This window comes from Accipiter gentilis, chromosome 6 (assembly GCF_929443795.1).
Source record: "Accipiter gentilis chromosome 6, bAccGen1.1, whole genome shotgun sequence".
In the NCBI taxonomy this organism is placed as follows: Eukaryota; Metazoa; Chordata; class Aves; order Accipitriformes; family Accipitridae; genus Astur; species Astur gentilis.
This window is the reverse complement of record NC_064885.1, coordinates 1,654,514-1,669,468: the sequence shown is the minus strand read 5'-3', so window position 1 is coordinate 1,669,468 and position 14,955 is coordinate 1,654,514. Positions and strand designations below refer to the sequence as shown.

Below are 14,955 nucleotides of genomic sequence, written 5' to 3'. Positions count from 1 at the left end.
ACAAAATCCTGTGGCCTATGGGCACTGGCTGATCTGTTTCAATCTACGCTGCTCTCCTACAACAACATGGAAATAGATGGGGCTGAGAACTGTTCACTGAGTTCACCCGGTCAGCTCTTCAAACAGGAACAGGAATTTTGTTTAACAGGGAAAATAGGACACATAAACGTTCACATGGCAGATCAAGGTTCCCCAACATCCTCCAAGCATCCGTACCAGCATTCGTACCCACTGAAAACACTAAAGTCTTCCAAGGCCACAAGACCTTTTCTGGCTCTAGTTTTGCAAAGACTGAGCGCATGAAAGAGTTTGACTCAAGCTTCTTCCGGCTTTTGCGCTCTCTAGGAGGAAGAGCTGACAGACTGTCAAATCTATGGGCTTCTTCCAGCCAAAAAATCAATGACTGCTATTAAACAGGAGAACGGCAGAGTGAGGAAGGTTCATTTCTGAACCTGCAGAATTCTGCTGCAATGGCAGAGGCTGGTTCTTGCTACCAGAGAAGACTCGTGTATTCAAGTACCTACAATTCCCCTCAATGCTGAATCTCGGCTCACAAATAAAGATCAGTAAAAGTACATAACGTACAAATCAATGTTGGAGGACGCTGTCTCATTGCCAGGAGGAATGAAAGGCTTAGCTAACTTATTCTGCATACAGCAGAAATAGAACTGATGCAGGCATTCACTTGAAGAGTTAAGTGTCAAAGTGTGGACACCAATTATAATGATTTAAACCCTGACAGAGTAAAAAAAACAGAGTAAAAAAAAAAAGAATCAACAATTAACAAGGACAAGTAAAGAAACAGTTTTCTAAGCAGGGTATTAGCAGGAAACACACGCAGAACAGGTGAGTCTGGAAATCCTTACAAGAGCTGCTATTGCCTAAGTTCAGCTCCTCCAAAGCCAGGAGGCGGCTTACAGAGTACAAGATGAGGATGAAACCAGACAGGCTTTATACCCAAGTGCATATACTTTTCTGAAAAGCTTTGGATGTTCTTTGCAGGACAAGGTAAATCTGTTACATTTCGCTAAAAGAATCACATCAAACAAACCTTGAAAATGAACTGCTTTAGCGTGAACTTCGTGCTGACATGATGACAACACATGAGAGCCTTGGGTTATGAGCTGTTGCTCTTAACAGCTTTGGACGCAGTAACTTCAAGATACAAAACCTGAGACTTCTGCTTAATGCAGACATGCTTCCAGTCAATTACTACTTTTACGCTGACGCTACTATGAGTTAATCATTCCTGTAGCAATATCTTAGTGTAGCTGTCACATTATTTCTGCAATAAAATGAGTATGTTTGATGTGCATTTAGCAACACTCACCACTTATAGTACATGTGCAGCATTGGAATGAATAGCAGGAAGGGTGTTTTTATGCGAGAGGCTAAAAGTACAATCAGCAGCAAAAATTAGGATGTCTGACTGTATAAAAAGGTTAGAACAAAATCCTATTACTATAAATGACATCTCCCACAGTTATGTCTCCTTCCTATAAGAAACTGATTCTCACTGGCATTAGCAAGAATAAAGAATACACTCCACATTACACGCGCACTTAGGGACAATTTCAGAGCTCCAGCCAGAGGCTGGCTGCAGGCTACATCATCCTTCCTCTCCTTGTGTGGGTGTGAGCTTACAAAAACCACAAACTACGACAAGAATAGGAAGCAACCCATGGGTGTAAGCAAAAAAATCCTCTTCTGCAGCTTTTTTTCTTACTTCACCATACAGAAGCAGAAATCAAACGGTGTTGAGTACCCGTTTTATTGAGCTCTGTCTGCTGCAGTTTAGTCCAAAGGAATTGTGCCTGTTTTCCGGTGGTGTGTAATTGCAGTTAAAGCTGACTTCAGTGAATCTAAAGAGCTCACATGAAATAGTTCCTCACTTTAGCTTAATACCTGCAACAGAATAATTGCACACATGAAGCCATCTGCTACTCTGTTACCAAATTTATCTTATTCTTAAGGATGTGATTGACTTCCTTTGCCTGATCTATCATCAGATATTAATTAGCATCACACAAGAAATGCAACAGCTTAGCACTTACACTGAAGCCATTCCCGTGTCAAAAGGATCAGTAAACTACTTCTCATGCCACAAGCCCAATCCTAAAGCAGATCAAGCAGTATTTCGTGCAAATATGATGAAAGTAGAATGTACCTTGATGAGGAAGCTGCATGAAAACTGCAGATTTAGAGCAAGGCAGAGAAGCTTCACAGACACAGAATGAAAGAAAAAATGTAAGTGAATAATGTCCATGACAAGGGGGGGGGGGGGGGGGGGGGGGGGGGGGAAGGGGGGAGAAGAGATGATGACAGACAAAACATTTATAAACAATTATCTCTGCTAGTGGTTTCCAGATGCAAGGAAAGAATGTTTCATGTATCTGCAACTTAATCTATTTGTAACCATAACAAAAAAACTCACTTGGCTGAAACTGTTTCTTTGTGTGATGAAGCAACTCAGCACTGCTAAATACTTTTTTCCTTTAGTAATTCTCAAATCAGAGTAAGTGGATAATAGATCTGTATCCCTTATTAGTCCCATGGTTGCCTTGCTGTTTCAAGAAATCCTGTGGCCTTTACTTCACATTCTATAATTTTTTCCTTGGCAGACATTAGGTCTTCCACCACTTTCTCCCTGACTTGTCTCTACAGTGTAAATGCGTACAGCAATGACAACGCTATCACACAGCTCTAGGCACACTTAATGAGAATGCAAAATTCATGTATGCAGCTGTGGAGCTGTATAAAGTGCCAGAAGACCAATTAAATTTTTAATACAATTAAACAGCTTAAAAAGCAAAGCATGTTTTATGCAAAGTTGTACTGGTTAACATACCAGTTTAAACTAGTGAAAATCCATGTTGATTAAAGTGGAGCGATGTAATAAACGAGGGACCAAGGAGCAAAATGAAAAGCTCCATGTTGTGACCTGGCCCACAGTTTGAGAAAACTGGAGATTCCCTGATCAAACCCCAAGTCTTTGTATTCAAATTGCTAGAATGAAGCGAGAATGCTCAAGGAAATAGGCAAGACACTAATAAATAGTTAGAGATGATGGGAAAACACCACTTAGATTAAACATTAAGCACAAGGCTTTCATAAAGTAGTAATAACTTAAGGCTACTTCACACTACCTGGAAACACCTACAAAGGCTGATTATTTATAAAGATGCCTCCAGCCTGGTTACACAAAAATGGAACCATTAGTAATCTCCTGGCCTTCATATTGGTCTTCTAAAACTTAATTTCCAAGCAAAACATGCACAGGCTGTCATAAATGCATTATTACAGACTCACTAGTATCCTGAACAAGTTCACTAGTTCCTAACTCCATTTGTGGACAAGAGCTCTTAACCAGCATTTGATAAAAGCCATCTGTTTGCAGAACACTCAAACAAAATTTCTGATGAGCTGGATTAATTCCTTCCTCTTAGCTAACAAAGGAAGAAGGAATAGAAAGTGAGGCGGAAGGAGGGCAGACATTTATATAGCAAAATGCTTTTTTCGCTAGTAGAGGGCCTAATCCTGCATCATCACTTCATCCTTGCAAAAAGAACTCTTGGAGTCGCTACCAATTCTACATTCTGAACGGAAAGATGCTGCCCGTAATGTACTTATTTTCACACTGACAGCAATGGCTATTGTTTTGCCCTTTGATTTTATCCTTCTCCCTGTTCTAATATCACAGGTAATTTTTAGCTGTATGTTAAATAAGATAGTTTCTGTGAACCACTTTCCTTTTCCATCATCTTCGTTGTTATCTGCACCTGCAGTCAATTAGGAGTTTTTATACAGAAATATTTCTATATACAGGACAAATTGCATGATAAAACAATACAGAGGCTGCATTAATATATTCATAACATATAACGGACATTGTAAAATGTTAAGTAAAACAGCACTCTCTAAAACTTCTCCAAACTCCACTTTTACCTGTTCTTATTACTCAAATCAAATGGGATTCCAGGATGGCACCAGTGAATCCCTTTCAGGCCAATGCTCTTTTACTTCTTCTTGGGCAGGAATACGAAACAAGGAAACAATGGCAACAACAGTCTCCTTTAGGCTAAAAGCGCTATTAATAAAGTATCAGAGAGAGAGGTAACAACTGTGGAAAATATGCTTCACACTTTCTCTCCTCACTTGGGACAACATTATTTAACATAATAAATCATCCTGTACTGGCAGGAAATGGGAAAGCAAATCCTAGTTTGAGCATATTTAGACTGACGGGCACCTTGAACTACAATTCTAGAACACAGCATCAGTATTTCAAGAAGGTGATCTCCCCAAATTTGAACAATTTAAGCTGGCTTCTCATACTGGAAAAAAGGGAGTTGTAATCACTTTTCACTGCATGAAATAAAGAAATCACTATTCCCAAATTTCTAAAACACAGAGCACTGTTTTACCTCTGTTGCACCTCTGCACATGCCTCAGCTCTGCAATACTCATTATCTTGAACAAAAATCACACATAGCATCTGTGAGCAAACTGATAATCTGGAAAACTAGATTTCTTGAATAGAGCTAAGTACAGCTAAGTAAAGTTTATCTCGGGGCAAGCAGAAACCAGTGAACAACAAGAGAATGAAAAAAACCCAGAACACCTCCATAAATATTATACCTAGATAAAAGTGGTTTCTAGCCTTCCATCAAGGTTAGAAACAAAGCAGAAATAAAATATTGATTGACTTCAGCGTTCAGAACTGCAACAGTTAAATCATCATTTAAGAAATATCACACAGTGTAATTTTTATGACAAAGAAAGTAAAGAATTTCCTCAAACTACGAGACACTAATCCAAAATCACTTCAGAAAGAGTCTTCATGCAGATTTCTTTGACATAACTTCTATTTTCTTCTTGTATTTAATTTCCTCTAGCTTACGCTTCATCTGCTATACTGAATAATTTTTACTCTCTTTTTTAATTTTTCACCCTGAAAAATCTATATTTAACCTGTGCATTTCCCTGTAATTCCCTTCTCCCCAAGTCAGAAGGAATTTAGTGGTTTTATGCATTTACTGCCTTTGATGACTGTTCTTTTCTTGAAAGCTTTCATTTTATCAGCAGCGTATTTCTGACAAAACCACAGTCTGAACTGACCCAGTATTCCATATGTATCTATATGAATACTTATTTTCTTCAAGGGAGAGTAAGACCTCCGGACAATGCTGCCTACATGAGCATTGGCCTTAAATCATATAGTCAATCAAAAGTGAGTCAGCCCAGACATGCTATTCCACAGCACAGTTCTGGATTATTTTTCCTAAATATGTGTGACCTTGTAGTGCCCAGATAGGTATTACTCTCCTCGCAAAATATCATGATTATATATTTATATTTATTAAGTTTCAAGGCTCCACTGCTGCGTATGTTCCATATTAAGATGCAGCTGTTATTCGTTCTGATGCACTTAATGCTATTTCCTTCATGTATAACAACTTGGAACACAGCTTTTGCGCTGGACAAAATCCAACATCCGAAACAGTAGTGTAATAGCTTAGTAAACAGTTTAATATTCATTTGACTCAAGAATGCAATGATGTTTGATGTATAAACACATCCGAAGAGAGACAACGAGGCTCAGCGTTTGGCTACAAAACCAGTAAATTCAATACATTTCCCTTACCTATGTAGTACCAGAACAGCTACTGACCTGGGGAGTGCTGGGAAGTTGCAAGCGAGGTCATGGAATTGGAAAGGTTAAGGTTAGCAGTAATGCTTAGTTGGCTCTGCACTGCGGGAGGATATGGAGACGTGGGTGTCAGGAGAGATTCTTCACTGGTTTCCTCATCAATTCCAGGCAAATACGTGTCAATCAAGGCATCAAGAAACTTCACTATGAGCTCAGCATAGTCTGGGATTTGTGTTTGCTGTGGGTGATGGGGGGGGTGGGGGGAGAGAGAAAAATAAATTGGTTCTTTTCTTTCTACTTTGCTGTTGATACGAGCTTTGCCCCAGAATTCACTCTAATATCACACTGATTTTGCCTGAAAGTGTTAAAAAGCATTTGATGTATCTGTAAAAACTGATTTGTGGTCTTTTCCAGATTAATCTAAATGTACACACTAAAGACCACTTGTGAGTGTAATTTCAGTAGCGCGTGGACGCGCAAGGTCAGAAAAGAGGGGCCGTTTCATCCGTGAGGTGAACTGCCACAGCTACCTGCACCTAACATTTAGAAGCGTTGGCCTGTGCCCCCAAAGCCTAAGATCCAGAACGCTGCCTACTCTGCTTACCCGGTTCTTGCTATGATGACTAGAGGGAACAAGTGGCAGTACAGCTGGTCAGTTCCCGATCTATTTGTTCTGTTGTAACATAAAATTTAACCTTATGGAATTACCATTCTTAGCAAATTAATCCCCTACACTGCAAGATACGTGTAATAAACTAAAGACTTCCTGAATGATACTGTACATCCAAGGCCCCTTAGTGAACCTGGGAGCAGTGAAAAGGTACATTTACCCAATTTTGGTAATTCGACCTACCGAGTCTATCAAAATACCTAATGCGGGCTCAAAAACTGTTTTAGCTATACAAGTGAGCCTTATATTATTAACTTGCTCATGTAAATTCTATGACTTGTAATTTATCTGCATCCTTCCTGGAGCATCAATGTGCTTTATACAGAAAACGAAGGCAAAACACTCATGAACTTACATAAAGCATACTGTTCTTACCTTAGAAAATGGGCCAGCAAACCTCCATAACCCATTAAATCCAAAACCTACAAAAACAAATTGAATGTTACCACAAAAACACAGTTCTCAACTGACAGAAAGCAACTAGAAAGTACACGTAGTACATCGCTTGGATTTACTTAGGCATGGAAATGAAATATTTTGATTTGGAGATGCAACACTGAATTTTGTCTAAAACATGTATAACAAAACCAAGGCATTTTAATTTGTATAATATGCAAGTTGTAAAAACCTCAAAATCTCAGAACCGTCACGCAAGAAATTCTTGATGATATTTTAAAAGGTAAACCTAGCATGTGAATACACACCTCATTTTAGAAATTATGTCAACATTTACATTTTTCTCAACTGTCATCTGTTTCTTATGGATCTTCCTGGAAAGTTTTTAAGGACCATAAAAAAATACTTAGGTTTTAAGTGTTCCAAGTGTCACATAAAAGTGAGCTTGGGCACTGAAAAACAAATGTTACTCTGTGGAATTTACCAATAATTAAATCAACCCCTAAATTACAAGGCTAACTTAAAACTCATCATTTATCACCACCATTCATGTTTTGTATTGCTTTAAGATGGTTAGTGGAAGCATAATACTGAGTTTCAACTTCTTTCTACTCACATAGTTGGTGTAATACTTTTAATATTTGGTGCACAACTGCAGTAAGCAGTTTTAATATCCATGTCAGTATGGTTTTTTTAATATGCAAACTCTTATTTTTACTAGGATATATGAAGTTGGAGAGATGTCACACAAGACTGACGGACTATTCCATTAGGGCTGCAATTCTGAAACATTTTCAGTAGTAAATCTTACTTAAAATACAGCAGTTCTTAAAAAAATGGTAAAATATTTACTCTGTAGATAAGAAGTTTGGTATTGGGGTGGAGACTCTTCATGATAGACAACACTCTGAACAATCCCATGAATTGGATTCAACAAATTTGGATCCTGGCACAGCGATAAAAGGGTATTGATCTTCGAATCCAATAAATTATGCCTGAAGAAAAGAGAAGTGGCTTATTTTTTGTTCATTAAATAAAATAAACCTGCAGTTCCCAACTGACTTAAGCAAGCAGTAGTTAAGGTGGGATTTTCAAAATCTCAGTGATTTTAGAACACAATTCCTATGTATGTTCAGCAAGGACTCTTACAATGTGTAACACTTTCAAAAAAATTGTACTAACGATATTAGCCATTAAAGCATTTACCCAGCACTTTAAATTGCAAATATTTTAATTATTTTCAATGAAAAAAAATTATTCACTGGATTTGTGTACATGTCAGCGCTGGAATTTCAAAGCAGCTTTTTAAACTTGTGGGAGTACTGTCTCATTTGAGCTCCCTTGCAGATCTTATACATGTTTGATTTTTTTAATACAAATGCCAGTTACAGTTGTGGTTTCAGTAACTGACAGAACTTGTATGTACTTTGAATATTACTTTATAAAGCCAGAGAAAGGCAGCATTATTTTTAAATCATGCTCAGGTCAGTTTTAAAAGTCTACTCATCTTAATTTCTGATAGCTGAGTTTCCTTTACATACACTGGTGCCAGTGAATACTACTTTTAACAGATATCTAAAGAAATACATCCGAAGAGTATCTTGAACTACGCTTTTAATCAGTTTTGATATGCACTTGGGGTACTAATTAAAGAACCTGAGTCTGACTGGGGTGAAAATAATACTTAAGAGACAGTATGTATCGACTTGTATAGAAAGGTACACGGATGTATTAAAATGTAATTTGATTCTCCGCAGTATCAAACAAGTGATAAAGCCATGCTAAGTCACTAGAGCAGGGTAATGGCAGCAGTGACGCTGGAAGCTTTTGGAAGAAACCGATGGCTGCAGAGACAGGCTCCCTAGCAACAGCGGTGCAGAGTTCTCCCACGCTCTGCCAAACTCCCTGAAAATCTGGTCCTGAAGAGTGCTTTTGGGACCATCTGTAGCAGTGGTATCTGAGGATGCCTATTCTAGTAAGAACATTATATTCATTTAACATAGGGAAAAAGGACGATTCTCATATTGCTATGGACATTTGTCTCAACAAGCCATGGACAGACTGCAGCTAGTAACCTACAAATGAGTAAGGACCTCGTACGTGCTTGTCCTGGTCCAGAGACCTTTGAAAGGAAGGGGCAAGTACAGAGTTGTCATAAACGGAGTTTTAGATACTTACACAACAGGAAAGACCTTTGGGAAGACAACACTGGCTTCTGCTAAGTACTCATACAGAATCCGCTGGTCAAACTCATCAGTAGTGTACTTCACTAATGTTGCCTGTCATAATGTAAAGGATTAGATTAGCATGCTTCTAATTTAATTTGAGTAGTTACAGGCTTTTGTTGTTGTAGTTTAAGGTTTTAAGATTTCTGAATAGCAGAAAGCAGCATTACAAAAGATTAATTTACATCCTCTTTGGACGTGGAATCAAGTTATTTATGTGTACGTGGGAAACAATAAAAACAGTTGGTAATAGCTTCTATTTTGGCAAAAAATTTCGCTAGTCAGTTTTTGACAAAAGTGCGCAACTAAGTCTTTCTGAATTTTATCAGGAATGGTAACTGTATTGGTACATCTGAAGAAAGCACTATCATGCTCTACCTATATTACTAGTTAATAATTTTAAAACTGAATTATGCTGGGATTCCAACAATTTTCACTTCTTAAATTTTTAAGTATAGTATATTAATATGCTTTTATTATATAAAGTCAGTTTGTAATAAAAATCTGCCAGGGAAAAGGCAAAATTGTTGAACATGTTCTACAGAACAATACAGGTAATGAAAATGCAGTATTTGCTTTCAAAGAGCATTTAAATACATTTCTAAAAGTGATTCCTAGAAAGTTGGAAGAACTGCAACAAAAGAATAGACTTGCACATCACAGTCATTCTGATCCATCTGAATTTAGAAACACTGCAAGGAACACATACGCTTCTTTGGAAGATAAAAGAATATCAGAATATAACAGACAATACACAGAAAGAAAGCTTACAAGAACTGTAAGCAGCAGTGCTTGGATTTTTGGGTCAGTCAGAACTTCTTCATCTAGGAGGACATTTGACTCAGAAACAGAAACTTTTCGAAGATGTGGGTGTTGCTGCGGTGATATTCTCTGGGTTTCTGCCAGATAAAAAAGACCAACTCATCCAAAGCAAAATAAACCCAAACCAAAATAGAATTAGCTCTTGCACAACAAATTCAGTCATATGCAAACTTCAGAGTTCACCAGCCTTTTCATAAGTATAAAAGCAACAACTCTGCTGTAATACTAGCAGCGCTAGATCACTACATGGGATGTATTATCAAATGGCAAACAGTAACCCCAATTTCCTATTCAGTGTAATACAGGCCCAGGGGTGGTAAGTACCATGTTCAGGGTCAGGCAGCAGACCGACATCAGATACAACAGAAGAACCCTGGTCTTGCATTGCAATTGGGGATGGGGGCACAGGAAGCGGATGCGGGAGAAGATGAAGAGAGGCATTCTAGGCATTAGGTCACGTTCCATCTCCTGCAGAAATTTGCAGCTAGGGCTTATTAACTTACAAAAAGCCAAATTTTATTATTAATTTCACTCCTGTACGCACTACGTTATAGCTGCCCCTTATTCTGCGTCTGCATACTGAGCAACTCTAAATCAAACCTCAGTTGCCAGTGATATGGAAGACTCTACTCTGCAGAAGCCACTGTTAAGAAAGATATTTCTCCTTTACCTTATAGTAACCTAGGCAATAAACATTGAATTTAGAAATAATCCTTTGTATATGTATACAAAGCATTTATAATTAGTATTATTCTTAAAATGTTAGTCCTGTTTCTCACCCATTTCATAATCATTTTCGGCTACTCTCCTCATTTTGGGAGGCGTTGTGATTCCAGATTCCATGTCTTGCCTTTTAGGAGCCTTTGTGTCCGATATCAAATGGTCAAAACTTTTCCTTGTACCTAAAAACAATTTATCAGGCAATTAAAAACATTAAACCTAAATCCATATTGTAACTTTTTCTGATTTTCTGGCCAAGCTACTCTCCTATCTACAACATATTGATAGGAATCTGGGGACATTTTCACCATTTTCAGGGATGGTAGAGAAAATATGATCACACCATGCCGCTCTCCATCACATTTTTCAAAATGCTTCACAATACATATGAGAAAAGCATGCATTTTATTCAAATATGTAAGCTGTGGGCATGCTATGGTTTCCTGGTCAACACATCACATCGAATAAACATGCCAAAATATGATTACTGAAAAGGAAGCAGTAATAGGATTGAAATGAAAGAAATGTCCCTCTTCTTCCATATATACTGTATAATGTAAAAGGGTACCCACAAGTTATGCAAAGCAATTAATCTTGTTTCTCTGATATTAAGACTTTGCTTGCAAACATGATGCACTAAGAAGCCATGAATAAAAATCAGATTGCTTACAAGACATCTAAAATGTTTTGAGACTACCTCTTTTAGCATAAGATAGAGCATTCAATATAGTAACTAAGCTAAGGTATTCAGCTTCTTGGTTTTGCTGAAAGAGGGCTAGTAGTAGAAAATTGGCACTATGAATCTTTAATATCTGGAATATCTTTTTTTCTTCCCCCCCCTTTTTTTTTTCTTTTTCCTCCACTTTAACACACACATCTTGAGTGTCACTCTTGCTTCCCCCCACCTTCATGATCAAAAGAACTGAGTTAGTCCTCTTTAACTGTACACTGTTCTATACTTTGTATTTTGTAGAAACTGCTTATATTGCTCTGAATCAGGAATAAGCACTTAAAGTCAGAACAAATACGACTATAATTTTTCTCCAGTAACACTTCCTGGGGTATTCTGCAGACAAATTAGTAAATTAGTGATCTTAATAACCTAGAAGCTTTTTAGTGTTCGCTTGTGAAGGCTGCCCCATATCCAAACTCATGGATTTTCGTGTTCGAGGGCTTATCTGTCCCACTGTCGGGTAACTGGCAGCCAGATGTCTGTCTGACCCCTTTGGTGATGACCATGGTTGATTTTCCTTTAGTGTCCTGAAAGCGCAGAGAAATTAAATTAAGAAAATCTTTCAAACTGTGCACATTTAGGCATGAATTTTTCAATTAGCCAAACTATCCTGTATTAAACCCATCTTTCCTAACAGGTTAATCTCCCCAAAACACATATTAAGAAATAGTAATTACTTTGCTTGCAAAAGTGTCAGAGCTAGTGAAAACTACCAATCTGATACGAATGTAATGCTGAAGTGATAAAAAATAAAGCAATGAAAAGAACACAAGCAAATCAGCCTATGAGGCAAGATGAAAGATACTTAATTATCAGCTACTGCATACTGGATGCTAAAAAAGAGATAATGAGTAAAGTGCTTCCTATTGAGAGAAACTGGCTCTCCGTGTCACTTCTAGGCTGATTTCTTAGCTTATCTTTGTGGCTGCTTATAGACAGGCTATAAGGTGTCAAGGTTTTCCAGTGACACAGACCAAATGATTACTTAGTACATGCCTTGAAGCTCTTAAAAGGAAAAAAAAAAATTTCTTCTAAAATATAAATGAAAAATAAGCTGAAATTAGGTCTTGCAAAATGAAATTAACAAAAAATTTAACAACCTCCAATGCAGTTAAGCTCTGAAATACCTTTATGGATCTCAAAATTAATTCTATATGAATTCAATACCCAAATTTCTCTGTGACTCTTGATCACAGTATAAGTAGCATATTGGTCTGGAACCAATAATAGAACATTAACTTAGTTTTATGAACACGGGTTTCAGTTTTCAATATACCACAGGTTACCTTTAGATAACTTACTAAAGGAAACAGACATTGAAATTTGGATAACTTATCTAAAAGTTAGACAACCAACCTATAGCTAGTGTCACTGTGATGTATGGGATATGTATCCATAGGAACATTTTCCATTGAAACGTCTGTCAACAAGAGAGACTTCCTATGTTTTAGGCTGCAGCGACTTCGAACTTCCTCAGATACTGTCAGCAAAGCTAAAAATTCAAAGAAAGCTAACATAAGTTTTCCACAGTAGGATACATTGAAGAGTGTAAGCAATACTCCATCAACTTAAATTTTTTACTTAGTACAAAGACCACCATTGAGATGTAATTACACCTTACTGAAATGTACAGGTTAAAAGTAGGTCATTTAAAAAGAATTATACTCCCCATCCAGTTACAATTACATAGTTCAAACATTTGCCCTCACATGGTCACAGTTTCTATTTCTAGACCATTAGAAACTTGACTCTTAAGGCACACAATTCATTCAGTATATAAACCAAGAAACCTTCAGCTTCCCTGAAGTATTTGCAAAGTTGCCCTGCAGGTCCTGTGCTGGCAAGCCTTCAGTCCACAAAAAGCTTGCACTGATGTACCCCAGCCTAGCCCAGACTCTCATCCATCTCCAGTTACAAGTTTCCTTTATGTTGGTACAATTTTATCAACCTAAACCCATAAGAATTCCCACAATAATCCATTCCTTTTCAGTTAGCACAAATTTAAAAGAATGTCTGTTTGTTTAATTTTACCTGCTAGGTAAGCCACACTCTGGGTGTTCACCTCAAACTTGTCACAGTTCCTATGTTTGTTAACCAGAGCTAGTAGCGTATGTAAAATCCTTACTGTTCTTGCTACAGTGGTAGGAGAAGGATGCCTGTACCCTAAGAAGTGAGGTCAAGAAACCAAATATTGTATTTAATTTTTGAATATATATCTATGAAGCATTAATATTTTGAAAATATTTATAAATATTTTTCAGCATGTTCTGAGGACACTTCATATAAAGGGTAAGGAAGCACAACGCTAACAGAAGTTGCACATTCAAGACTAGTTCTTTCTGTCCCTCCCCCCAAAATCACACCATTTCAAATGTCTGTGCATATATTATATCTATTATCTCACAAATTGGTCTTCTAAAAGAAACAGTGAGCCTGAACACACGCAAACACACACAGACAGCATTCTTGGAGGAAGTAGTAAAGAATTGCAGCAAATGAAGCCACACATCCTGTGACAGTTAAGAATTTAGATCATTAGCACTAAACACCTTCACAGGACATGTATAAAAGAAACCTGGCAACATCCTTTAGTCAAAGAACATTTAATTCTGTATTTATTCTGTAATCCAAGTTACTTAAAATCCACCACCCAGTTTTTCCCCTTTTTCCTTGAACTTGTTTTTATTTCCGAATTAAGGGTGTTCACCTAATATGAACAGCAATATGTATTCTTACCTTTCAGAAGGTGTCCCACTAGTGCAAAGTTAAAGTTGGAGTTGAAATTTAGCCCAACAAAATGATCCATCTGCTTGCAGTGCCACTCGAGTGGTCTCCTGATCTCCATAAACACCTCTTCTGGGCTCTGACCCAGAAAAAAATAAAACCAAGAGTACCTCATTGAAAGTTACTCATCATATCTCAAGCTTCTTTTAAAAAGGTGACAAACCAGTAATTGTAAGAGCTTACATGAAAATACCAAACACACTCTTGAATAGAACACATCTATACATTTCTGTTCCATTTTAGAACAAAATAATAAGAGCTTCATCTCTACATCTTAGTTTCACTGTTGATATTACCCAAGGGAAGCAATTTCTAAGGCAAATTTCAGTTTTAGTTGCTTAACTAGCGTCCATGAGGACAAGGAATTTTTTTTTCTAACAGATCTAACTGCTTACATAAACTAAAGGGTAGTCACAGCTGATTGCTAACAGCTTACCTTATCATTGAACACCCGAAGGCTATCCAAAGTATGCAGATTCTGTTCAAGTAGTGCTGTACCTGCTGAGTACAAGTTTACTTCGTCTAGCTGCAGTACCGCCATAGCTACCCAAAAGAGGGCCTTGTGCATAGGAGAGTCCTAGAAAGAAAAAGAAAAGGCCACAATTTCACTTTCAAGTAAATTCCCATAAATGAAAGACAAATGGGACTGACGCATGGGTTTGTATATGCATTACTGTCCATGTAAGCAGGTTCTGTCCTCTACCACATCCATTCCAACAAAACAGGTGTTCATATGAATCTGTAGCCTTAACGCACTTAACGGGTGAACAGCAGAAAGTAAATTACTTTCAAGCCATTTCCCCCCCCACACACACACCAAGCCATTCCTTCTCTCTTCTGTTCCTTCCCTTGCTCACAAAAATGTCAGACACATATTGGCCTACACCAGACTGAACAGAAACGTGTCTTTTGTTATCAATTTGAGAGCACAAGTTGAAAATGGATTGCAACTCCA

At 37.6% G+C, this 14,955-nt stretch overlaps 1 protein-coding gene across 6 annotated transcripts in view; it reads right to left on the bottom strand.

Moving 5' to 3' along the window:
* The window catches only part of NF1 (neurofibromin 1), a 104,515-nt gene that overhangs the window by 5,964 nt on the left and 83,596 nt on the right, over positions 1-14,955 (bottom strand). For all 6 annotated transcript variants that reach the window (XR_007506396.1, XR_007506397.1, XM_049803348.1 and 3 more), the window contains 11 exons: positions 14,437-14,577; positions 13,953-14,079; positions 13,248-13,379; positions 12,573-12,708; positions 11,586-11,743; positions 10,543-10,665; positions 9,713-9,840; positions 8,895-8,995; positions 7,569-7,711; positions 6,696-6,742; positions 5,672-5,888 (listed from right to left, as the gene is read on the bottom strand). Coding sequence is in view for 4 of the 6 variants with exons in the window: in XM_049803348.1 (XP_049659305.1) it covers positions 5,672-5,888; positions 6,696-6,742; positions 7,569-7,711; positions 8,895-8,995; positions 9,713-9,840; positions 10,543-10,665; positions 11,586-11,743; positions 12,573-12,708; positions 13,248-13,379; positions 13,953-14,079; positions 14,437-14,577 (1,453 nt within the window). In the remaining 2 variants the exon portion in view is untranslated. The remainder of the gene's footprint in view (positions 1-5,671; positions 5,889-6,695; positions 6,743-7,568; positions 7,712-8,894; positions 8,996-9,712; positions 9,841-10,542; positions 10,666-11,585; positions 11,744-12,572; positions 12,709-13,247; positions 13,380-13,952; positions 14,080-14,436; positions 14,578-14,955) is intronic.